The sequence below is a fragment of the Euphorbia lathyris genome, chromosome 1 (assembly GCF_963576675.1).
Source record: "Euphorbia lathyris chromosome 1, ddEupLath1.1, whole genome shotgun sequence".
Lineage (NCBI taxonomy): Eukaryota > Viridiplantae > Streptophyta > Magnoliopsida > Malpighiales > Euphorbiaceae > Euphorbia > Euphorbia lathyris.
The window spans coordinates 41,602,974-41,628,950 of record NC_088910.1 but is presented as its reverse complement, the minus strand read 5'-3'; the positions used below and the strand labels follow the sequence as shown (position 1 = coordinate 41,628,950).

The following is a 25,977-nucleotide window of genomic DNA, read 5'->3' as shown; positions in this document are numbered from 1 at the left end:
GGCTTTAAAAACATATCACACACTTATAGTTAGTTTTAAAAACTTATCACACATCTATAGTTGGCTCATTCGGACCTCCTGCATCGTTGATCTGTCATCTTTGACAGTCAAGGTGGCATACGTGCTACAGGAAAAAAGAAAAGCGTATAAGTTTGTTTTGTATGCCGCCTCATCTGACAAAGATGACAAATCAATAATTTTGTGTGCAGTAGGTCCGATTTAACAATCTATATGTGTGTGATAGGTTTTAAAAACTAACTATATGTGTGTGATATGTTTTTAAAGCCAACTATAAGTGTGTGATATGTTATTTTAAAAATTCAAAGTGACAATAGGCAAAATTTACCTAGTTTAAGAGTGTAAATATGCATTAAGCCTATAATTTATATATATATAAAAAGAAAAGTATGAAAAAAAAATGTTTGTGGTTTGTCCAATTTGCAAACAGATGCATGTAGTTTAAAAGTTTACAAATAAATGTTTGTGGTATGTTTTATTTACAAAACAAAGTATTACAATTACACCGTTAAGTTCTGATTACAACCAAAAATATTTTTATCTTAAAAAATTATTCTTACATATCAGCAAAACACAATCCCCCGAAAAAAACAATTTCCTAAATCGAAACAATAAATAATATGGTATAATTTTACGTTTTTTACTAATCTAACAGTTTATGAACTAAATTGATATTTAAGTTCATTTTACACAGTTGCAATTTGATTTTGAGATTTATGTTTTGTCAATATATAAATGTAATTGAAAAATAAAAATAAAAAATGCTCTTATTATCATCAATTACGTAAAAGGTTAATTTTAAATATTTTGTTAAAAATAGCATAACACATACCTCTATTGACAAACTTTTAAACCACAGACCTATATTTACAAATAAGATAAACCACGAGTAATTTTTTCGTACTTTACCCTAAAAAAATACATCAATCATAATTCATAAATCATATATCAATTTATCAAAAATAAAAATAAATAAAAATAAATAAAAATTATCAAAATGTTAAAATAAACATCTAAAAATTCATATAATTATATTATTTTAAAAATATCTGAAAAAAATTCTATGTGAGAGATATATCGGAGATTTGGATGGGATTCTCATAGGATGGGATAAAAATCCTCGTTCCCACCCCATCCCGCCATTAGAAAACTTTTTTCCAATCCTATCCATGAAAAAAATAAATAAGGGAAAAACTTTCCCCACTAAAAATCAGTTTTCTTAGGGTTAATTCTCTATCCCCTTAAGACGAATTTCCAATCCTATCCCATGAAAAAAATAAATAAGTTTTCCCACTAAAATTCAGAAATGAGTAATCTCCGATCCCATTTATAACCCTAATGGTGTACTCAACCCTAAGACAATGATTCCTCTAACATCCCGTTACGTTACCGTCGTCATTATTAGATTTTCCAGTATCAATATGTAAGTCATATTCTACACATGTATAGTCTTTGCCTGTCCAAATCCATGTATGGACGCCGCCTGCTTGCCTCACAACTTTGAACGCCCTCAAAGTGTAGTGCCATTCTCACAAAAAAAAAAAAAAAAAAAAATCGCCATATTTCGATAATATGTTACTATAAATAGAGCTATAAATCTTGTGTCACAGCAACATATTTTTATTTACTTTTTTTTTTTTAAAATACACGTTTCAGTTTCCTTTAATTTCAGACTGAAATATATATATATATAAACATCATGGATGGAATCAGTTTGTTACACTTGCAGCAATGGTGGTGGATTCTCTTTTCTGTTTTCCTTTTCCTCTCTTTTCTTCATTTTCTAACAAAAAATCACGAGAAGAGAAATTCCCCTCCGTCACCGCCAAAGTTACCAATAATCGGAAACCTTCATCAGCTAGGCGGGCTGGCCGTCCGGTCACTCCAGTCTCTCTCCCAAAAATACGGCCCTTTAATAATCCTACATTTCGGACACGTCCCAACTCTTCTAGTTTCATCAGCAGAAATAGCTCAAGAGATTTTAAAAACTAATGATGTTATTTTCTCAAACAGGCCTCAATCTAGAGCTTCGGATGCTATCTTCTACGGAAGCAACGACATCGTTTTCAGCCCTTATGGTGAATATTGGAGACAAGTGAAGAAAATTTCCGTTCTTCATCTCTTAAGTCAAAAAAGAGTACACGAATCACATTCTGTGAGGAACGAAGAAGTTGAGAAAATTGTGGAGAAAATTCGAAGCGTTAATGGAGGTGAAATCAATCTTTCAGAAACGTTTCTTAGTATCTCGAACAATGTAATTTCAAAATCGGCAATTGGGGGAGTGTTCGATGATGAAGTTAGAGACGGGAGGAGTTTTGGGGGTTTGCTTAGAAGTTCAATGGATCTGATGGGTGAGTTTAGTTTTAAAGATTTTTATCCTAGTTTTGGATGGTTGGATTATGTGACTGGTTTGGTAAGAAAGTTGAAAGGAAGTTCAGAAGCATTATATGAGTTTCTAGATGAAGTGATAGAGGAACATCAAGGTTTAAATGGAGAAAAGAGTAAGGATATAGTTGATATTCTACTCCATCTTCAGAAAGAAGGCTTGCTTGACATTGATCTCACCAGACAAAACATTAAAGCAATTCTAATGGTTCGCTTCTTTTCCTCCACTCTTTTTTTTTTTCTTTTTTAAATTTATCTTTTATGATAAATAATTTAAACCTTGCTGAATTTTGGAATTCCTATTTTAATTTTTTTAAATAATTTTAAAATGAGATAGAGATTAAATTTGACCAATCATTTTCCAAAATACGTAGATTTACTTCTAATTTATGAAAATGTTTACCTTTATTATATTGTTTTGACCGTTATTTTATTGTCACATCAAACATTATAATAAATTTATCGATAAATTAAAACAAATACCTGCATTTTGATATATGTTTCGTAAATATGTTAAAAACCTCGTAAATAATTTAAACAATTTTTGTGTGATTAATGTATATGTTGTTAATTTAACTATTAGCGTTTTGGTAGATTTTTTTCAACTGTCTTAATAATATACTAAAAGATTTAGACATGATGTGACAATTAAAATAACCGTAAATAAGTATGTTCAAATTTTGTCTCAAGTGGTAGTAAAATTAATTTTGTTTAAAAATGTTAAAAATAAATTTTCACAATTTCATATCTTAAAAGGTAAAATTACATTTCTTCAAAAACAAGTGGGTAAATTTGGAGATAGAGACAAATGGATATGGGATAAAATCCAAATCTGTCTTAACTCGTTTAGAGAGTGCATAGACCTATGAGGTAAAAAAATAGTAAAATTTTATCTTCAATATTTCTTGTTTGAAGCAATTTTCAATTGATATAAGGACATATAGAACAATTTTGAATCTAAATAATAAGTTTTAGGGATATGTTTAAATAAAATATATGCAGTTTCACGATTTGACGATTTGGTACTTATGATATTTTTTGGAACAAAAATGACTCCATACTTAGCACTGTAAACAATTTCGGTCATTTTTTGATTGACTTTAATAAATTTTGCTCTAAAAATACTAGGGATACCACATCGTTAAAACGTGAAACCATATTTTCTTTTTAAGACATACCCAGAAAGGTATGAGCATCCTGACATCTGTGGCCATCATGAACCACAAAAGGAGTAGTTTCACTCTTGTCCACCGTAGAAGTTGTACTTATCCACCCCTCTATCTTCATCCGGATTAAGAATTGTGAATTCTTTTATTTTACCCCAATCCAAGCCAAAATGGGTCCTTTTCATCTAATTAGGGACAAAAAAAGAATATTTAGGCCAATATTGCACTCCAAACGGTCAAAGAGTGATGAGTCCAAAATTGGACCATCAAGAAAACACTGTTACATTAGGATTAAATTTATGTCATTCCAAAATTAACTAGTGATTATATTAATTAATTATTTCAGGACATGTTTGTTGGTGGAACTGATACAACAGCAACAGCAATGGAATGGATAATGGCAGAGCTACTGAAGAACCCAACCATAATGAAGAAAGCACAAGAAGAAGTAAGAAGAGTTCTAGGCAACAAATCAAAACTTACTGAAACCGACATGAACCACATGGTGTACTTAAAATGTATCGTGAAGGAAAGCTTAAGACTACATCCTCCTGCTTTCATATTTCGAGAATCATCACAAAATGTTAAAGTGAAAGGCTATGATATTCCAGCTAAAACCAGAGTTTTAATCAATGTATGGTCAATTCAAAGAGACCCTCAAGTTTGGGACAGACCCCATGAGTTTATCCCCGAAAGATTTGGGGACACTTCGAAGGATTTTAAAGGTGGACATGTTGAGTTTATTCCATTTGGTTTTGGAAGAAGAATATGTCCAGGCTTGGCTTTTGCTGTTTCAGAAGTAGAGTGTGTTTTGGCTAATCTTTTGTACTGGTTTGACTGGGAGTTACCTAATGGGGAAAGGGGTGAAGATTTGGAGATGGATGAAGTTCATCAGTTGATTATTCGGAAGAAAACACCACTTGTTCTTGTCCCTGTATGCCATTTTCCTCAACTGCCAATTCCAAATAATTGATACTCATAGCTACAGGCTGCAGCTAGTCTCATGAATAAACAATTGTGATAATATATATGCACAAAATTCCAAAATATTGGAGCCCTCCTTTAATTCCAATTGGAGGAATAATGTGTTTTTCTATTTTCTTTTATAGCTTTTATCCTAATTTCAATAATTTTAACTATGTTATCATTGGTGGGCCTGCAATTAATTCTCACATTTTCTAAAATTTGAATTGATAATTGTTGACTAATTTCATTGTTGTAATTTTTGTTGCTTTATTTTGAATGAAATAAGGATTTGTAGCAAGAAGGTATAATATATTTTTTTTTTGGGGAAAAGTATTGAAATAAATCTCGTGTTTTGAGTTATTTTCAAATATAAACCATGTGGAAAGGAGAATTTGAGAAGAGAGAAATGAGGTGTGAAAACAGTGATTCATTAAAGAAAAAACTAAAATATAAATTATAAAATAAATAAATAAAAAGACAAAAATACTCCTTTGATTTTTTACTTTGACTGACATTTTGATTTTTTTAACATCATTAATTAGTTTGGATTGTGTTTGCTAACGGAAACTTCAATGTATATGTTTGCCAACTTTTAACCCATATAATTTATTTTTGTATTTTTTCTATATATTTTGGTTTAAATTGCGTGTATTTTAAGTGAGATAATTGTTACAGTTAAGATTTATTATCCTTTTTTACGGATGTATTTAATGGAAATTAAATCCGAGATTTCTTCTCACAAACTTAATTTGAGTAACAATTGAGCTACAATAACATGGCAAATGGTATCTAATTGGGCATTGCTTATGAGGTCTAGACCGACAAGTCTAATTCTGATCTTCTAAGATCCGGATAGGCTGATAGATACCTTGTAATGATCCGGTCCGGAGTGGATGGCGTCGGAGTAGAAGGTCTGAGCAAGGAGTGGTCCTAAGAGATGGCGATGGGGAGATGAATGAATTGAATCCCACATTGGAAATGTGACCGAGGCTTATTAGTAAAGTAGGAATCTCATACATGGGACGTGTTTTAAAACCGTGAGGCCCAAAGTGTTGGATTTGGACTAAAGCGGACAATATCTACATAGTATTAGGCCAGGATGTTACAATTAGTATCAGAGCCGACTCTCCACGTAAGATGTGTGGTTGGAAGACGAACCAAGCAGAAGCTGGTGGGCCTACAACGACTCGGTCCGAAGTAGGAGTCGTCGGGGTAGAAGGCCTGAGCAAGGAGGGGGTCTAAGAGATGATGATGGAGACATGAATGAACTGAATCCCACATTAGAAATGGTGAGAGAGTGACTAAGGCTTATTAGTAAAGTAGGAATCTCATACATACGCGTTTTAAAGTCATGATGTAACACCCTGGTCCAATACCATGTAGATATTGTCCGCTCTGGCCCAATTCCAACACATTGGGCCTCACGACTTTAAAACGCGTCTGCATGTATTGGATTCACATCTTACTAATAAGCCTCAATCACTCCCTCTCCATTTTCGATGTGGGATTCAGTTCATTTCTGCCTCCATCGCCATCCCTTAGGGCCGCTCCTTGCTCAGGCCTTCTTACCTCGACGCCACCCACTCTGGACCGGGTCGTTACAGGCCCACCAGCTTCCGCCTGGTTCGTCCCCGAACCACACATCGTACGTGGAGAGTCGGCTCTGATACCAATTGTAACACCCTAGTCCAATACCATGTAGATATTGTCCGCTCTGGCCCAATTCCAACACATTGGGCCTCACGGCTTTAAAACGCGTCTGCATGTATTGGATTCACATCTTACTAATGAGCCCCAATCACCCCCTCTCCATTTCCGATATGGGATTCAGTTCATTACTGCCCCCATCGCCATCCCTTAGGGCCGCTCCTTGCTCAGGCCTTCTTACCCCGGCGCCACCCACTCCGGATCGGGTCGTTACACATGAAGTCAAGGGGTTGGATTTGGGGCAAAACGGACAATATTTACATGGTATTAGATTAGGATATTACATACCTAGACTTGGAATCCTATTTAGGAAACGACTCTAGTCGGTATTCCTATTTTTGTAGCTCCCTATTCTAAAAAAGATATAAGTCCTTAAAGAGATTATAGAAACGGAAAGTTTAGGATTTAGGGTTAATTGAAATGTCGAATATATATCTAATTATTTGGGAATTAATTATAGTTATTTTGGAAATTTTGAAGTAAAATCCTTAGAATTGGTGCATTCTGGATACATGTTGATAAATTGGTTATACAAGTTGCGAAGATGTTTTTTTAGATAAGGAAATTGGATAAAGATTTGGGTATATTTTTGAACAAGTGAATGAGCTTGCACTAACGGGCTGGGCTGGGCTGGGTGGAATTTATGTAACTGTTAGCTACTTTAGGTTATTATCAGGATTGTAGGACATTTGTCCCTTAGCACAACTTGTTCTTTTGGGATGAGGGGTCAATTTGTTATTTCAAGTTGTTGGCTAATAGAATAACTTTATTCCATAATTAAGTTTTGCTATTAATTTTTCCTTTGAACTTGATATTTAGGATTAAATCAGCCTAAAATAAAACATGTCAGTACATGATACCTCATTTAGAATTAATTTGATTATAAATGTCAAGTTTTATCCAACTTGGTTTGATGTTATGCCCGGATGAGGTTTTTGAACAGAACTTTTGAACAGAACTATGATAGGCGAGAGGTGTGAGCACCGCAAGGTGTGAAGCGATCTCGTACTAAACGAAACTATTTTCACTTTCCAAACTTTAGGAGCTAAATTAATAATTAATTTGGTTTTTTTATTTGTCTTTTCTTTTTTTTTAGGAAATATATAATTTTTGAGATATGAAGAATTACAGGTTTAAGTGTTATTGTCTCGTGTTTTTAACATTGCTATTTGTATTTGATTATCTTTAATTAGTTAGGGCTATAGGGTAATTTTACCCTTTAGTGTTAGAATTCACCCAGAATTAAGAGTTCTCAATCCTTTCAAGATAAGCTTGAAAATTTTATTGATTTAGGATCAAAACCTTTATAACCGTGTTTCTCTTAGGATCTGCTTGAATGGAGATTTTTGGAGGTTAAATAATGAAAGTTTAATGATCTAACCTTGCTTGGGAGTAGAATGTTACTAGAAATTGAGGGATTTCAAAGGTTAATTAAAGAAAATCTCAAAAAACTACATATTAAGTCCCACTAAATTGGTGGAATTTGGAGGTTAAGTATTTTCACCTCCATTCCCTCACCTTACCTTCCTTTCCGTTATTTAATCTTCCCTAACCCCCATCCATCCAAGCAGATTCTTAGTGTCTCAGACCTTCCATCTTGTTCCCATCCCTTGGGACGGGTCCGTTACACCATAAATATAATCAAAAGACCCCTAGCTCACTACAAGAAAAAATGCTATCACCGACGCCGACGACAATAATCCGTCGGTGATGGACTAATTTGCGTCGTGATCACTATCACCGACGGAATTCCGATACTCATGTGTCGGCGTTGACCTCGTAGGTAAGCAGTTGCGAGAAATTTTTACTGACACAAAAAATTCACCGAGACAAATTGTAGTCTGCATTATGTGTCGGAAATTCAAACTAATTTTAGTAGGTGATTTGAGTCGGAGATCCCGACAACATCACCGACCCACATGTGTCGGTGATCTACTTTTTGAAATATTTATTTAAATAATTCACCGACAGATAATGCGTCGGAATTTTTAAATCATTTTAAATTTATTTTATATTTTCTTTTATTCACTTTATTTGGATGGAAGGAAACTCAAATATATGTATATAAATATAAACACAAATCCAGTTAAACAATGTATAACTAAAAAATAATTAAAAGAAAAAAGTCAATCAATGAACACACAGTATAAGATTCTCTCCTATGAAGAAACATGTTTGTCAAAAGCACCTCAAATTGCATTTTCATCTGGAAAGATGCAATTTTCTGGGAAAAAAATTACAAGATAAAATCTAACTAAAGATGGTGCAAGAGAATATATAAACCTGCAACTTGGATAAAAATTAGAGTTCTGCAACATTTCAATTACAATTACAATTAAACTTGCAATTTTAAATTAGTAAATTCTACAAATTGCATTTTAAATTAGTAAATTCCACCAAGGCAAATGGACATGTTTACCAATAAAACTTCAAAAACATGCTTTTTTCACTTGGTGAATGCTACAAATTAATGCAAGTCCAGCTTAAAAAAACATATGAATCAATGTTAATAATATCGGATGTCAACAAAACAAACAAATTAACAAAGAAAAAAATCTCATGAAAACCGAATTAACAAGCTATTATATGATATTATATATTTGGATAGATATTAAGACTCTTGTCACTTGGACTAAGAAGAAGAATATTGTAAATGTGTCTGCAGATATAATTAATGATGATAAAAATATTTGACTAAAAAGAACACCACAAGGAAACTCACATGATTTTGATCTTTGGAATTCTGAGCATTCATCTAAGGCTCTCTCCAAATCTCAGCATAACAGCCCTAGCACTTTCAATTTCAACAAAAGAGAACGAAAAATCTTGGTTGACCAACATTTTAGCAACTTCAGAACCTTGCAATAGAAAGAAAAAACAGTTAACATGGTAGAACATGAAATGATATGGCAATATCAAGTCTTAGAAAGTGTAAAAGCTGAATTATTGTTATAGAAGTTATGATTTTAACATATAATGCAATCTTATGGTTTAGAAAGAGAACAAAACAATGCCAAATAATTAGTAAGTTTTTAACTTGAACATGTGAAATATGGAAAAACAAAGTTGAAAAGCCTCCGAGTAATAGATGCTCCCTGTAGTGACCAAACATTTATTGTAGCTGGGCAAAGAGGTAGCATATCATAGATTAGATAACATCTTAAATCATTTATACATTAAAAACATACAGTAAAAGAAATCATATTGGTGTAAAAGAAGATTCAATGCAGTAAACGAAAGACTATAACTTAGCTGCCTCTCTTCAACATCAATTCAATGCATTAAAAAGCTCATTTTAGGTTTTTCACAAAAAGATATTCTCTCAACCACTAGAGAAATTTCCAGACCACAAAAAGAAGATTCTTGGAACAGAATTTGTAACACCACCCATCAAGTTGAAAGAATACGAAGAACACTGAGATGCCAAAACAGAGGAATATTAATAAAAAAACATGTTACTTATTAGCATCCTTCTGCAGAACAAGTCCAGCCTCAACAAACACTACAACAAAAATTTCCAATAAGAGGAAGTCTCATGATAAAACAAATTCTTATTAACAAAGCAAAAAGCTAGAACATCTTTACATGTGTATCATCATTAAAAACGAGACGAGACTTGCTGTGTTTTTCCAGAAGATCAAAGGCATTATGATTTGCAAAATCCTCAAACTGAAAAGAGTATTGTCATTACTTAAAAACGGAATGAGGCACCTCAAAAGAAAAAAGAGAGAAGTAATAGTACTAGAAGCTCCCAGATAGACAGATGCAAAAGGAACTCATTAGAATATTGAATAAAAACATGAATTATGTCTCATTAACTTCTAAGCAAAAATACTTTTTGCTGAAATGTATATATATTCCAAATGCCTATCCAAAAACTAACCATTATATAATTCTGAAACTGATAGACACAAGCAAAAAGACAAACTCAATAAGACCAACATTTCCCGTGGCTGAATGACTTCTTATAAGTTCTGCAACCAATAAAAAATTCAAAATGGGAATTAAAAAATTCCATGAACTGTTCATGGATGCCAAAGAACTTAGATTCATTGAGATCCCTAAAAATTCCCTACCATATCATCGTCATCTTCAGCTTCTTCTTCCTTTGCAGTTTTTGTATCCACACATAGGATAACCTCTGCAGAAGTACAATAAACAGGAAATAAATAACCATATCATTTGACTATCTATATGACTAATTAAATCACGAATATCAAGTTGAAGATTCCAAAGCCTAAACCAATTGAGACTTCAATAAATAATCAACATCTAGCTGCATTGAGAGCGAAACACAGCAAATAATCTTGTAAGGGGAGCAAATAGATCTGAAATGGCATGCTTACTAGAAACAAGAATGCTTACTAGTCAGAGTCATCCTAACAAGTAGAAGTCATAACTAAAGGCACATATACTCAACAAGAGAGCAAAAGCAGATAATAAGAAGCAATGTCTAATTGAACAAATCCCACCTTGACTATCAGTTGTCAACATTCTACACATTGTAGGAAGCGAAGTTATTTTACAGGTACTTCATCTTGTGGGTGAATTGTCAATAAGTTTTTGACCTAAAAGACAGGAAAATTCACTTCTTATTACAGCAGTACTGATGAATACATCCAAAGATAATCAAAATACATGCACAAAATATAAATGCTTGACCTCAAAGTCAGGAAAATGCACTTCATACAAGTTATTCAATGCATAACCTCCACAATTCTCCACCAAACATAAATAAAATAAACATGTGGCCTCTTTCATTTTAGCCTATACATAGGCATCTACAATTACCAGAACAAGTCCAATTATATTTGTAGGTTGCTCATAATAAACGGGTACTCTGCTATGCCCATTCTCCAATATCATACTCATCAACTCCCTGACCAAAAGAAGTATGTCATGCAGTAATGAGGGTCAATCTATCTAGTAGAAGCAGTTAGTTTCCAGTTTAGTCTTTTAGAGAATCTTACTTGTCAAGTTAGCATTAATATCAATGGCAAAAGTTTTAGAAATATGAGTCATGGCATCGCCAGCTGTTTTCTCTGAGAGCTCAAGTGCACCAGCTATAATGGTTGTCTCATCATGGGTAAGTTCTCCACCTCTCCACCTTTTCCAGCCTGATAAAGATCAATAACAGGATTATAAAGCCCATAACAGATACTAAATAGAGCAGGACTATAGAAGCAATAAAATCTATTTGCATTGATGGGGACAGGCGCAGAAGGAAGTTCCAAAAAGTAGATAACAAAATCAGCAAACCTATAAGGAGCTCAACGAACAAGAATACAAGATAAACATCAAAATAGAAGGTTCCATGATAAGCTAACAAACACCCAACAATAGAAAGATATAAACAGTTAGGGGCAGACATAGCATTTAGTATTATGAAATTCAGAAATCAACAAAACGCACCTCGTTACCATCAAAATTTACAAGGGTTTTCAGTTCAGCTCTGCGAAAGAGAGCTACATGCCCAGGACCCAACAGAAAGTCTAGAGAGGAAACGATGTGAAAATCAGAGAGGAAACGACGGCGCTAGTGAGAGGAAGAGCAAGCGCAGCCGCGCTGGTGGGAGAAAGAAAAGGGGAAAGTAGCATAATTTTTTTTCAAATCCACTGTTTGGAAATACAACAACAACTTATAATTGTGTAAGCATGCACCGATATAGCAAAAAAGGCAAAACAGTAGACGCAAATGCATCATCCGAAGAGAAAAATACAAATGTCGGATGGATTGAGCACAATTTTAGCATCAACCAACGAGTAGTGGAAAGAGATATTGCAATGTAATATTGTATGTTTTTTTAAATTTAAGAGATGGAGAAATTGTAGTTTACTACCAAACGCCAGCAACATGCAAACTTGAACTTACTACTTTCGTGGCATATAGATTTAATAAGCCACAAACTAAAACATATGATGTGATCTCATCTTAGCCCCTAAGTGTGAAAAAACATTTCCTTTAGTAATTACTTAAAGACTTGTAGAAAACTCTTAATTTTTTCCAATGTGGGATGGAGAAGCTTAATTTTTTTTATCCTTTTCAAAACCATTTCAAGATGTTCACTTTAAGCATCAATTTCTAATTCTATCACTTGTCCGTTTTCAATTTGTAATGTACCGTTAAAAAGATACATGGCATAGATTATGTTAACGTATTTCAAGTTATTCTCGACTCTATTTATTCGTTATATATTTAAGTCTCAAGTTAACAAAAAAAAAAAAAAAGTAATATATCTATTTGAATGAGTGATTTGGAATAATATTAGATTGATTTTATCAGTTTAAACTTTGTATTATTAATTTGAATACCTTCTCTGCCAGTTACCATTGAAAAATACAACTTCTATCTCTCTACTCTCTACAGATCCACCTCCTGCTCAGTTTATCTCTATTTTATACCAAGTTTCAGAAATCCATCAATATCAAGCTTCTAGAGTCGAAGCTTTTGACGCCTCAGAGAAGAAAGCTCATTGGAGGTCCGACAATTATTCCGCCATGGACCGAGCTGTAAAGTGAAGTTTCAACCGATAATAGTTCTCTTCGACTCATCCCATACTCCAAAGAGGTAGAGGTGAGAAATTTAAGGGAGTGTTTGGTCAGACATATTTATAGTAGGGAAAGGGAATGAGAATAATTAATTACCTTTGTCAATCTTTGGTTTTACAATTTTGATATTGGAATGAAATCACATTCACTCCCAATATGGGAATCAACCATTCCCTCTTCCTTCCACTTTAATCAAATTTGATTCTCATCCCTTATAAATTTAATAACAAAAAGAAAAAACATGATTTTGTAACTACCCCATACTATACACGAGTAAATTACATACGTGGTGTACAATTTTTATCCGTATTCACATTTTGGTGTACAACCAAAATTTTGTCACACTAAACTGTACAATCTTCTAGTGACCTCCCACTAAAGTGTACAACCGATAAAAATGACAGATCAACGCAAGTCAACATTGCCACATCAGCATTTTGACCACTTTAAAAGTAAAAAATTCACATCCCTAATATGGAATTACTAAAATACCCCATCCCTTCCAAATTAAAAAAAAAAAATTAGAACCCACTTTATTTCTCTCTCTCTCTCAAAGCTTTCAATATCTCCATCTTTCCCTTTCTCTCTCTAAATTATTGTTCATTTTGCAGTTATTGTTCATTTTGCAGGATTGACATTTCAAATTGTTTACAATGTCTGCCTCGTATCTTCCTGCAACTACTAATTTAAGTGCTCAGGCATTAGAATCTAAAAGCCATGCAGAGTCTATCACCATATATTACAGCATACTAGAAAATCCACCATCTTCTCCTAACTCCCTGAGGATTAAAGAACAGGCTATCACAAATCTCTCGGATCTCCTCAGACAAGAGAACCAGGCAGAGGACCTTCGAAGGCTTCTGACCCAGTTGAGGCCCTTCTTTGCCTTGATTCCAAAGGCTAAAACTGTTAAAATTGTTCGGGGGATAATTGATCCAGCAGCTAAAATACCGGGCACCTCAGATCTCCAGATTTCTCTTTGCAGAGAAATGGTCCAGTGGACCCGTGATGAGAAAAGAACTTTCCTTCGGCAGAGAGTTGAAGCGAGACTTGCAGCTCTTTTGATGGAAAACAAGGAGTACCCAGAAGCATTAAATATTCTCTCTCGAATTTTGGGAGAAATGTGTATTTTCATTTGTGATTTTCAATTAGTTTTATGGTTTTCACTATATTATGGAGAGAGAGGTTAGAGAGAAAAAAATTTGAAGTTTCCTACAAAGATTTGATGGGAGAGAGAGAAAGAAATGCAAAGAGAGAGGTTAGAGAGAAAGAAATAGACGGGAAGAAGATGAAGATATGGAGAGATAGGGGTATAGAAATAATTTTATATTAAGTGGTTGAATTATTCTTTTACTTTTTGACCAGTCAAAGTTGAGGTGGCGCGTTGACTGAGCATTGACCGGATATTTTTACCTATTGTACACTTTAGTGAGAGGTCACTAAAAGGTTGTACAGTTTAGTGTGATAAAATTTTGGTTGTACACCAAAATGTGATTACAGATAAAAATTGTACACCATGTATGTAATTTATCCCATACTATACTATTAAGAAAAAACCCAATGTAAAAAGGTAAAATAGAAAAGTAACTACATATACATATAATACATAGGTTACTATATTTATTTACATAATATAGTATATAAATAATTTATATATGATTCAAAAAAAATTTATATATATTATATTTATTTATATAATATAGTATATAAATAATTTATATATAGTATATTTATTTATTATTTTAATTTATAAATATTTTAATAATTAATTTTTTCAGTTACCTGGAATAATTTGGGAAGAGGTAGTGGTGGGACATCCTGGGTGGAAACTCTCGTTCACTGGGCGAAGCCTCTAGTAGGATGACATAAACTTAATACTGATGGCTCGAAGTTAAGTGATGATTCAATTTCTGTCGGAGGGGTTATTCGTGATTGTCATGGGTAATGGATGGCTGGTTTCTGCCATAATATTAGTATAGGTAACACATATGATTCGGAAATTTGGGGTCTTTTTTCTGGTATCTCTTTTGCTTTGAGCAGGGATTGTCGATCGATTGAGATTGAGTCAGATAATGCCGAGATAGTGGCGGCTATTAATGAATATAGAGATACTGCGTGTATTGGTCGGAACCTTTTCAAAGGTATCAAGCTGCTTCTCAGGAATTTCGAGTGTGTTCGTCTTCGGCATGTGTTCCGAGAGCAAAATCAGGTTGCTGATTTTATGGCTAGCAGCGCTCATGCTCTTGAACCATGTGTTACTCATCTTCTGCTCCCGCCGGTTGATATTCGAAGGCTGCTGCTGGATGATCTCTTGGGAGCTGGCTTTCTTAGAATGGTTCCGCCTTAGTTTCTTTTTTTTTCCTTTCTTATTTATAAAAAAAAATTATTAATGGTTTTTATATTATATTTATTTATTTATTAAAATTTAAAAGATTTTGATTTTATCCAATTTCGATTTTGATTTTGATTCCGAAATTTAAACCAAACACTCTTAAAAGTAATCGGATTCTGATTCCTCATTAAACAAAACAAAATAAATAAAAAGTGATTCCAATTCTGATTTCGTAACATTCCGATTCCAATTCCGATTCCGAAGTTTGAAACAAACGCCCCCTAAATAGTTGATGAAAAACATAGGGATTTCAATTTGATTTAAATAAATTCAGTAACCAACCTTCTTCCTTTTATAGTCTAGCTTTGATTTAATCTTTTCATCTAAACCGTAGTCACCTAACTACTACTCTCTCGATTTGGTAGGAAACATTGAATATTCAAACCTAAGTTTTATTTAAATTCTCAGGACCCTATTACATACTGCTAATTGAGGGCGGAATCAGCGGGGCAAGTAGCCAGAAATTGGTGGAATTTTTTTTCCTAGGCCCCCTAATTTGCTTCCCGGCAGAAGGAGTTGCAAAGGTGGGAAGCAAACTAGTGCGGGAGAGGATGTTGTCCTATCTCCCCCTCCCACTTGATTTCTCTATTTGAGAAATCCCAATTTGCAATCGGAGGTGACTGAGGCAAGGCGAAAATAGCAGGCCCCACCAATCCTTGTTTCTCACCGCTCATTAGAGATTCATTATCGAGTCTCTAATGATAGGTAACTAGTACACTGTCTGATCTTTTCTCTATAGTTTGCTTTCTTAATTTTTTATTTTTTTTTTGTAGTTTGATCAATATTCGTACTCTGAATTAACTGATGTTGGAGAAAATTAGATCTAAGGAATAGAAAACAATTGTTTGTGTTTGTTTATATTTCAATATTAAGAAGATGAGATGGTTGAATAATAGAAATTGAGCTGAGGTTTTTAATTAGCTACTACATTTAGGCTAATTAGCTGTAGATAGGCAATTATTTTTCTGAATCAGTGCCATCGTTTTGGGTAAATTACATACGTGGTGTATAACTTTTATCCGTTTTCATATTTTGGTGTATAACTTTTACCCGTTTTCACATTTTGGTGTACAACCATTACCCGTTTTCACATTTTTGTGTACAACCAAAAATTTGTCTCACTAAAATGTACAACTTTCTGGTGACCTCCTACTAAAGTGTACACCAGGTAAAAATGACCGGTCAACCCGGTCAACATGCCAAATCATCAAATTTTAATCCATATTTTAATGAAATTTGGATCCATTTATCTTCTTCAACTTTATATCTTCTTCTTTGTTTTCCCTCTCCTCCATTTTTATCAAATATCATTTCTCTCTCTAACTCTCATCTCTCTCATTTTCTCACTCTAACTCTCCTCTCCCTCTCTCTCTCTAATTCTCCCTTTCTCTCTCTCCCTTTAACTCTCCTCTCCCTCTCTCTCTCTAATTCTCCCTTTCTCTCTCTCCCTTTAAAGCCAATTTTTTCAACAAAAATTCCCCAAACAAACTTTCATCAAGTTCACAATTCTGGCTCCCATAAACTGCAGCTTGAACACTAGCCATCAATTTCGCTATTTCCCTTCCTGAAAACCCTTCAGTTTTGGCTGCTGCCTCCTTTATGATCTCGTCGGTTAGTCCTTTGATTTCGATCTTCTGCTGCTGTTTTTTGAACAAATTTTTGAACCAGCTACAAGTTTTTCTTGATCTAGCTTGAGCTATGTACTTGTCTAGATAGAGCTTCAGCAGTTTGAACCGTTCTTCTTCTCCTGGTAACGGAAATTCCAGGACTTCGTCGAATCGAAATGATCTGCCACTGCTGAATAAAGATCACCTGGACGGTTCGTAGAGAGAGAAAGGACTATGTCCTTGGACTGGTCACCAGTGCGGTAAAGAAGGGCATTGAGTGCACTTCGTTGAGCTTCACTCATGTAGATTTGTGTGGTTGTGAGATCCTTTGCATCTGATTTTTTTTCTACTGACAAATCATTAAAACTATAGCAATTGGTACATCGTTTAATTAATCTAAAGTTTCATAATTTCAAATTTTATAAACTGTAATAGAACAATAATCAAAATTAAAAAAACCAATCATTACATTTAATCAATTATATTCCTAAATTACAGCAGAAATATCCATATCTAATAATAACCCTATTATCCTTGAATACTTGTTTATTGCAAAGTGCAAGAGTTATAAAGTCTCTCCTGTATAAACATATTACTAAGTTCGGAAATGAATTTTTGTTGAAAAAATTGGCTTTAAAGGGAGAGAGAAAGGGAGAATTAGAGAGAGAGAGAGGGAGAGGAGAGTTAGAGTGAGAAAATGAAAATGAGAGTTAGAGAGAGAAATGATATTTGATAAAAATGGAGGAGAGGGAAAACAAAGAAGAAGATATAAGGTTGAAGAAGATAAGTGGATCCAATTTTCATTAAAATATGGGTTAAAAATTGATGGTTTGGCATGTTGACCGGGTTGACTGGTCATTTTTACCTGGTGTACACTTTAGTGAGAGGTCACCAGAAAGTTGTACACTTTAGTGTGACAAATTTTTGGTTGTACACCAAAGTATGAAAATAGGTAAAAGTTGTACACCACGTATGTAACTTACCCCAAGCAAAGAATTTTGATATTTTTCTCTAGCTTATTCAAGGAACACAATTTGGTTTATGTGCAAGATTTTTCACATTCTTCTTCATAATTCGATCCTAACAACATATTCTATTTGTTAGCCCAAAGTTTTGATTATCCTATCAATCCTTCCACTTTAGCTTAAAAATAACATTATTCTATCAACCATTCAAGGGAACTTTATTTATTATTCCGCCTAGAATCCATAATTTATGGGCAACAGCCCTGGAGAAAACCCCATAAGCATATAATTAAATCAACAAATAGCTCAAGGGATAGAGCGGTCAACTGGAACAAGGACCAAAGGTGTTTGCTTACGAACAATAAGAGCATAAAGCTCATCCATGTCCAAATCCTCTGCGTTTTCTCCATTTGGAACCTTCCAGTCAAACCAGTACAACAAATTAGCCAACACAAGTTCAACTTCAACAACCGCAAATGCCAAACCAGGACAAATCCTTCTCCCTCCACCAAACGGAATAAACTGAGCATGTTGTCCCTTGAAATCCACCAGAGATTCAGAAAACCTTTCAGGATTAAACTCCTCAGGATTTTTCCAGATCTCAGGGTCTCTTTGGATTGTAAATGCGTTTATAAACACTCTAGTGTTTGCTGGAATTTCATAGCCATCTAATTTACAAGCTGCACAAGTTTCTCTGGAAATCATAGCAGCAACTGAATGCAATCTTAAGGTTTCTTTCAAGATTGATTTCAGATACACCATCTGATTCACATCTGCTTCTGTCACTTTTGATTTCTTGCCTACAATTCTTCTTACCTCTTCTTGTGCTCTCCTCATCACACTTGGATTCTTTATAATCTCTGCCATTGTCCATCCCATTGTTATTGCTGTCGTGTCTGTTCCTCCTACAAACAACTCCTGAAATAAAATTGACAAAAATAATAGGATCAGTTTAGTTGAATTAAGGACAGATTAGGAATTAGTTCAATATATAAGGGTAGAATAGTATTTTTCATATTTCTAGTTGTGGTATATAACTGATCTTAATGGTCAATTGTAGGGGATCGAATCTTCCGCTCTCTAAGCTACGATTTCCCCTTTTTCACTGATAGAGTTTCTCTGTAATCTTCTCATAGATTCAACAATGTTATTGATTCCTCAATGCTAACTGACTCATATTCTTCACAATCTTAATTCTGTTATGGTATCAGAGAAAATTTGCTTTTTTTGATTTCGAATTCCCTCATCATTTTCTGTTTCATCAAGACCAGATCTAGGTTTTGATTTTCATCGCAATTTCTTCCAAATCTTTCAATTGCGAAATTCATCTCTATGTTTGAAGAATGGCAAATCAAACCAATCCTTCCCTCAACTCTTCATCGAGTGGTCCAATTTTGATCGGTCAATCAACAAGATCAATCGATCCTTCACAAAATCCTTCAAGCTGTTTTTATCTTCACTCAGGAGAGAATCCGAGTCTTGTTCTTATTGTTCAACTACTTACTGGCAACAACTATCACTCATGGAGTCGCGAATTCAAGCGAGCGTTGCGAGCTAAAAACAAATTGTCATTCATCGATGGAAGTATGGAGATTCCTGCAATTGGACATGATTCTCGATCCGCTTGGGAAAGATGCAACACAATGATTTTTTCTTGGGTTAGTAGATCTGTAAGTCCTTCGATTGCTCTTAGCATTCAATATTTTGGCAATGCTTGCGATGCTTGGCTGAATCTTGAAAAAAGGTATTCTCAGGGTGATTCTATTAAGATTTCTGAACTTCAGGAACAATTGTATTCTTTTAGTCAAGGATCTTTGTCTGTCACAGATTATTATACACAACAAATGATAGTTTGGGAAGAGTTGATTAACTTTAGACCATTATCTTTGTGTATTTGCACACCTGCTTGTAAATGTGCACATCTATTGACAAAAGCTAAGAAGTTTCAGGAAGAGGATCTTGTTATTAGATTTCTCAAAGGTTTGAATGCAGAGTATAGCGTTGTTAGGTCTCAAATTTTCCTTATCAAGCCTATGCCAGATCTTACAACCATTTTGTCAATGGTCTTGCAACAAGAAAGGCAAAATTTGTCTAGTTCTGTTCAAATTGAGTCTTCAATCAATCTTGCTAAGTCTCACTATCAAGATAAGAAGAAAACTGGAGCCAAATGCAGTTTTTATGATAAACCTGGTCACACTATTGACCAGTGTTATAGGAAGCATAGTTTTCCACCGAATTTCAAATTTACCAAGGGCAAGAAAGGGAATGTGACTGGAAATGTTGTTAGTGAAGATGGTGGTTCTTCAGGAGATCATACTTTGATAGTACATTCTGCACAGCCAGGGCATTCTTCTTTCTATCCAGGGCAAGCTGTTGAGGCTGGACAAACAGGCATCACTTTATCTAAGGATCAATATGCCAAACTGATTGGCATGCTTGATGATCATAACAGCAACAATGCTGCTCATTCTTCCCATATTGTTGGCAATGTGGTGTCAGGTACATTTTCTCTACCTCATCAACAGCAAGATAGTCTACAATCTCTTAGTATAAAGTGGATTTTGGATAGTGGTGCTACAGACCACATAAGTAATACTAAATCTTGCTTTCAGGACTTACATACAGTTTCTAATGTTACTGTTAGACTGCCTAACAATCAACAAATTGCTGTCCAACACATTGGCACTGTTAAATTGAATGGTCATATTGTCTTGTCTAATGTGTTTTACATTCCAAGTTTTAAATTTAACATAGTTTCAGTTAGTAGATTAATTGCAGATGGCAAAATTGCTTGCATTTTTACTGACAGAAATTGTTCTATACATGACACACATCTTCAGCTGATGATTGGTTCAGCTAGGTTGTGCAATGGGTTGTATGTTCTGTCACAGGAATGCAACTCTCCTCATAGTTTAATTTCTGCTGTTACTGCTGTTACTGCGAATAAATCACAGCCTTTTTCTTCCAAGGAATTATGGCATCATAGGCTGGGACATTTTCCTTTTTCAAAGTTAGATATGATAGGAGGATTACCCATTTCTTTTACTTGTAATAAAACCACACATGTTGAACATGTTGATTGCAATGTATGTCCTTTAGCTAAAATGAAAAGACTTTCATTTCCTTTAAGTGAGACTGTAACTACTTCTGTTTTTGAGCTAATACATGTTGATGTATGGGGTCCTTTTAATACCGAGTATTTTGCTGGATATAAGTACTTTCTTACTATTATAGATGACTATAGTAGGTTTACTTGGATATATCTGCTAAAATCTAAATCTCAGGCTCCTAAGTGCATTAAGGGTTTCTATGCTTATGTTCATATTCATTTTGACAAACCTATTAAGACCATCAGAAGTGATAATGCTCCTGAACTCAAACTAGTGGATTTTTGTATAGAAAAAGGTATTGTACACCAGTTTAGCTGTCCATATACTCCTCAACAAAATAGTATAGTGGAAAGGAAACATCAACATTTGTTGAGTGTAGCTAGAGCCTTAAGATTTCAATCTGCTTTACCTTTAGAATTTTGGACAGATTGCATATTGCATGCTGCTTACTTGATTAATATGTATCATACACCAGTCTTATAGAACAAGACACCTTTTGAAGTTTTACATGGTAAAGAACCTGTGTATACTGATTTGAAAATGTTTGGTAGTTTAGTTTACATAATTAATTTTGGTCCAGGAAAAACAAAATTTGATACTAGATCCATTCCTTGCATTTTTGTAGGTTATAAACCTAATGTAAAAGATTACAAGGTTTATAATTTACTTACTCATTTATACACTGTGTCAAGGGATGTGAAATTTGTTGAGCATATTTTTCCTTTTAAACAGGAACATAGTTCTTTATTTCCTGAAACTACTAATCCATCTTTGAATATTGATTTTTTGCAAAGTTTGGCACCCATGTTTGATGATACTGATGTACCTCAAAGAGCAGAACAGGTTCATTCTATACCTTTATCACATAGGCATGTTGAACAGAATATTGAAGTTCATACAAATGAACCTACGTTATCTACGGATGTTTTTAATAATGCTATTGTTCATAGTGCTCCATCTGTTTCACAACCTAGTTCTGTTCACGAAAGAACAACTTGTTTTACAACCTGAGCCCGAGGCAACTAATGAGATGATAGATGTGATTTTGCCCATTAGAAAGTCTAGTAGGATTAAAAATAAACCTACTTATCTCACTGAATATCATTGTAATCAATTTAGTTCCATTTCTTTTAATTCCACTTCCAATGTCAAATATCCTTTATCTGATGTCATTGGTTATGAGCATTTAAATGATGAGCATAAGCACTATGTTCTCAATCTTACTGTTTTACCTGATCCCAAAACTTACAAAGAGGCTGTAAAGCATGAGTGTTGGAGGAAAGCCATGGATGCAGAGTTAGCTGCACTGGCACAAACCAAAACTTGGACTTTAGTTGAATTACCTCCAGGAAAGAAAACAGTAGGTAGATTATGGGTGTTTAAGACCAAATTAAACAGTGATGGCACTATAGAAAGATATAAGGCGCGTTTAGTTGCAAAGGGCTATACACAAATAGAAGGCATTGACTATAGAGAAACTTTTTCTATTGTGGTCAAATTAAGCACAGTTAGGCTCTTATTGGCATTGGCTGCTATTCAAAATTGGTCGTTATACCAATGTGATGTGAACAATGCGTTTTTGCATGGAGACTTAGATGAAGAGGTTTATATGAAACCTCCTGAAGGCTTATTTTTACCTAAACCTGGTTTGGTGTGTAAATTGCAAAAATCCTTATATGGATTGAAGCAAGCTAGTAGGCAATGGAATTCTAAATTGACTACTTTTTTGCAATTTCATGGTTATAAGCAATGTGAATCTGAACATTCCATGTTTTTCAAAGAAAATTCGCATTTAATTACTGTGTTATTGGTTTATGTAGATGATATTATACTCACAGGTAATGATTGTGCTGAGATTGATCACATTAAAAGGCTTCTAAATGATAAGTTTAGAATAAAGGATCTTGGACAACTAAAATTTTTCCTTGGTTTAGAAATTGCCAGAAATTCTACAGGTATACATATCTCACAAAGAAAATACACATTGGAGCTTCTACAAGATGTTGGACTACTGGCGGCCAAACCAGCAAATTCGCCTATGGATCCAATACTGATATTGTCAAAGGATCAAGGAGAGCCTTTGGAGGATGCCACAGTGTACAGGAGATTGATAGGAAGGTTGATTTACTTGACAAATACCAGACCAGACATCAGCTTTGCAGTCAATAGTCTTAGTCAATATTTGTCTAAACCAACAGATGAACATATGAAAGCTGCCAAAAGAGTTCTTCTTTATTTGAAGAAATCTCCAGGACAAGGGTTATTTTATTCAAACAAGTCTGAGTTAGCCTTGAAAGCTTTTTCAGATGCAGATTGGGCAACGTGTAAAGATACAAGAAGATCAGTTACAGGTTTCTGTGTTTTTCTGGGCAGTTCTTTAATAAGTTGGAAAAGTAAGAAACAAGTAACCATTTCCAGATCTTCAACGGAGGCAGAGTACAGGGCCATGGCATTTGTTGCTGCAGAGGTTCAATGGTTGACATATCTATTGCAATTCTTTGGAGTGAAGCACAAAATTCCCATTCCAATTTTTGTGACAACAAATCAGCCATTTACCTCACCAGCAACTCTACTTTTCATGAGCGTACAAAGCACATCGAGTTGGATTGTCACTTTGTGAGAGAGAAACACAAAGCAGGACTCATTCATCCTCTTGCTGTTACAACAATAAATCAACTGGCAGATTTCCTGACCAAGGCTTTGCCATCCAGACAGTTTACTTTTTTCTTAAACGAGCTTGGATTGCTCAATATATGCATTCCAGCTTGAGGGGGGGTAATAGGACCAGTTTAGTTGAATTAAGGACAAATTAGGAATTAGTTCAATATATAAGGGTAGAATAGTATTTTTCATATTTCTAGTTGTGGTATATAACTGATCTTAATGGTCAATTGTAGGGGATCGAATCTTCCGCTCTCTAAGCTACGATTTCCCCTTTTTCACTGATAGAGTTTCTCTGTAATCTTCTCATAGATTCAACAATGTTCTTGATTCCTCAATGCTAATTGACTCATATTCTTCGCAATCTTAATTCTGTTAAAAAAAAAAAGACCAGTACTTAATCCTTACTACTAGAAAAAGAAAATAATTTTAAATGATTAAGGTATACTTACCACTAGAATTGCAATAAGATTTTCTTTGGAGAGATCAATGCCAATCGAGCCTTCCTTTTGGAGATGGAGAAGAATATCCACAACATCTTTTTAATCATCAGGTTTATCATTCTCACTATTCATAGCTTTATGTTCATCAATAAGTTGCCCAAGGAAATCATGTAAAGCATCACAATTATTTTTCAAAGTAGAAACAAAGCCATTTAGATAATCAACCCATCCAAGAGATGGAATCATATCTTTAAAACAAAACGTTCCTATAAGTTCAACAGTCTTCTTAATCAAAACTCCAAAACTTTTATCGCCTCCTTCTCTTTCATAGATTCTACCAAGAGCTGTTCTGCAAATCATGTTATTCGACAGAGAATGAAACATGTCACTAAGATCAACAGTGGCGCCTTTGGCACTCGAAACTCGTACTTTCTCCAACATATCTGTCACTAATTCTTCCCTCACAGACTGATATGACTGAACTCTTTTCTGGCTCAGAAGTTCGAGTACAGCAATCTTTTTAACTTGTCTCCAGTACTCTCCGTATGGACTAAATGCAATGTCTGTGCATCCATAGAAAATTGAATCCATGGCTCTTGTTCTTGGCCTGCCTGCAAAAGTAACATCATGATTTTTCAAGATCTCTTGAGCGAGTTTTACCGACGAAACAACGAGCGTCGGTGCTTGATCGAAATGGAGGAGCATTAAAGGGCCGTATTTAGAGGAAAGGGCATGGAGAGAACGGTGAGGAAGGATGCCTATCTGGTGGAGGTTTCCGATCAGAGGTAGCTTTGGTGGAGAAGGCAATGTTTGTTTCTTCTTTTTGGTGAATTTGATCAGAAACACTAAAGGGAGTAAAAGGAGAAAAACAGAAAAAATAAAGGGATAATATTGTTGCCACCATTTTTGGGCAAAGATTACTGAGTACTCCATTTCTCTAGTGAAAACTATGTTTTGGAGACTGCTATTAAGTGCAGAAGAGAAGTGGGATTATATTACAGCTTGGGCAGCTCAGCCTTTTATATGGAAAGTCCTTAAATTACCTATACAAGTTGTGGTTGAGTTCAGTTCAGTGGGTATGCTGATAACGCGATCACAGGGGTTGCTGTCGTTGGGCACAAAAGATCGGATTTTCAGACACTATCAACCCGACGCTAGGAGAGGCTGTAGCAGTTAAAGAAGCTCTTAGTTGGATTAAATATCTTAATCTAACGAAGTCCAATGGGACTGTTATGAAGTAGTGCAAGCGATACAACATCAAAACTTCAATCTTTCATATTTATCTGATGTTATACACTATAGTTGTTCTTTATTAAGAGATTTGAATCTAGCTAGTTTCGATCTCATTTGTTAGAAGGTCAGCGAACCTAGCAGCTCATTCATTAGCAAAGACTGTTAGTTCTAGTTCTGATTATGGTGAGTGAACATCATTCCCGATATTCTTGCTTCAGATTTAATCAAATTCAATTCATTCTAAAAAAAAAAAGTAAGTTGTGGTTAAGTTGAGTGAAGGAGCTTGCACTAACTGGCTGGGCTGGACCACAAAAAACCACCAAAAAGAAAAGGAAGATATACTTCATCCATTCCACAACATATATTAATATCTTCATAAAAACGTTTTCATAATTCTACATAAAAATCAAAATCTGAATTTTGATATAATTTTCTTAATAAAAAAAATCTATTACGGAACTCAAAAAAGGGAGGCCCAGCTTTATCATTTTTTGGATATTAAATCTGCTGGCCTATTGTTTTGTTTGGCAAGGCTAATTTTGAATCGTCCGTATTATAGTAGGACATTTGTCCCTTAGCACACCTGTGTAGAATTGTTTTTGGCATGAGATTCATATTGGTCTTTAAACTATATAAGCTTACAAATCAATTAAGTTCCTAAACTACTAAAGTCATCAATTAACTTATTTTAGAAGCTATCATCTCTGACAGTAGCAGCCTGAAGCCCCCTTTCACTTTCAAAAGCCCGACATCCGTAGGGACGCATGGGGCTACAA

The 25,977-nt window shown here is 34.5% G+C and overlaps 3 protein-coding genes across 12 annotated transcripts; 1 reads left to right on the top strand and 2 right to left on the bottom strand.

The window, feature by feature from the left end:
- Window positions 1–1,639: 1,639 nt before the first annotated feature.
- On the top strand, window positions 1,640–4,731 carry LOC136229685 (cytochrome P450 71A1-like). The gene is made up of 2 exons (XM_066018599.1): window positions 1,640–2,611; window positions 3,916–4,731. Exons 1-2 carry the CDS (start codon window positions 1,718–1,720, stop codon window positions 4,540–4,542), a joined length of 1,521 nt encoding a protein of 506 aa, XP_065874671.1. The 5' UTR covers window positions 1,640–1,717; the 3' UTR covers window positions 4,543–4,731.
- A 4,073-nt stretch (window positions 4,732–8,804) lies between these two features.
- Window positions 8,805–11,848, bottom strand: LOC136229650 (uncharacterized). Of its 10 annotated transcripts, none has more exons than XR_010689194.1 (8): window positions 11,655–11,848; window positions 11,213–11,359; window positions 11,034–11,121; window positions 10,715–10,810; window positions 10,319–10,383; window positions 10,126–10,216; window positions 9,828–9,911; window positions 8,805–9,744 (listed from the first exon to the last, which is right to left on the bottom strand). XR_010689194.1 is itself a non-coding variant. In XM_066018574.1 (8 exons), exons 4-8 carry the CDS (start codon window positions 10,743–10,745, stop codon window positions 8,994–8,996), a joined length of 330 nt encoding a protein of 109 aa, XP_065874646.1. In that variant the 5' UTR covers window positions 10,746–10,810; window positions 10,905–11,121; window positions 11,213–11,359; window positions 11,655–11,848; the 3' UTR covers window positions 8,805–8,993. The 10 variants fall into 10 exon arrangements, 3 of the variants coding, with proteins under 3 accessions (XP_065874646.1, XP_065874640.1, XP_065874651.1); XR_010689195.1 differs by having other exon boundaries at window positions 8,805–9,100; XM_066018574.1 differs by lacking the exon at window positions 10,126–10,216 and having other exon boundaries at window positions 8,805–9,100; window positions 9,702–9,744; window positions 10,905–11,121.
- Window positions 11,849–12,506: 658 nt separating this feature from the next.
- LOC136217848 (cytochrome P450 71A1-like) lies at window positions 12,507–24,901 on the bottom strand. Its single transcript, XM_066004522.1, has 4 exons — window positions 24,094–24,901; window positions 23,978–24,063; window positions 18,082–18,672; window positions 12,507–12,587 (listed from the first exon to the last, which is right to left on the bottom strand). The coding sequence occupies exons 1-4, from the start codon at window positions 24,899–24,901 to the stop codon at window positions 12,507–12,509; spliced, it is 1,566 nt and encodes a 521-aa protein (XP_065860594.1).
- Window positions 24,902–25,977: the final 1,076 nt, after the last annotated feature.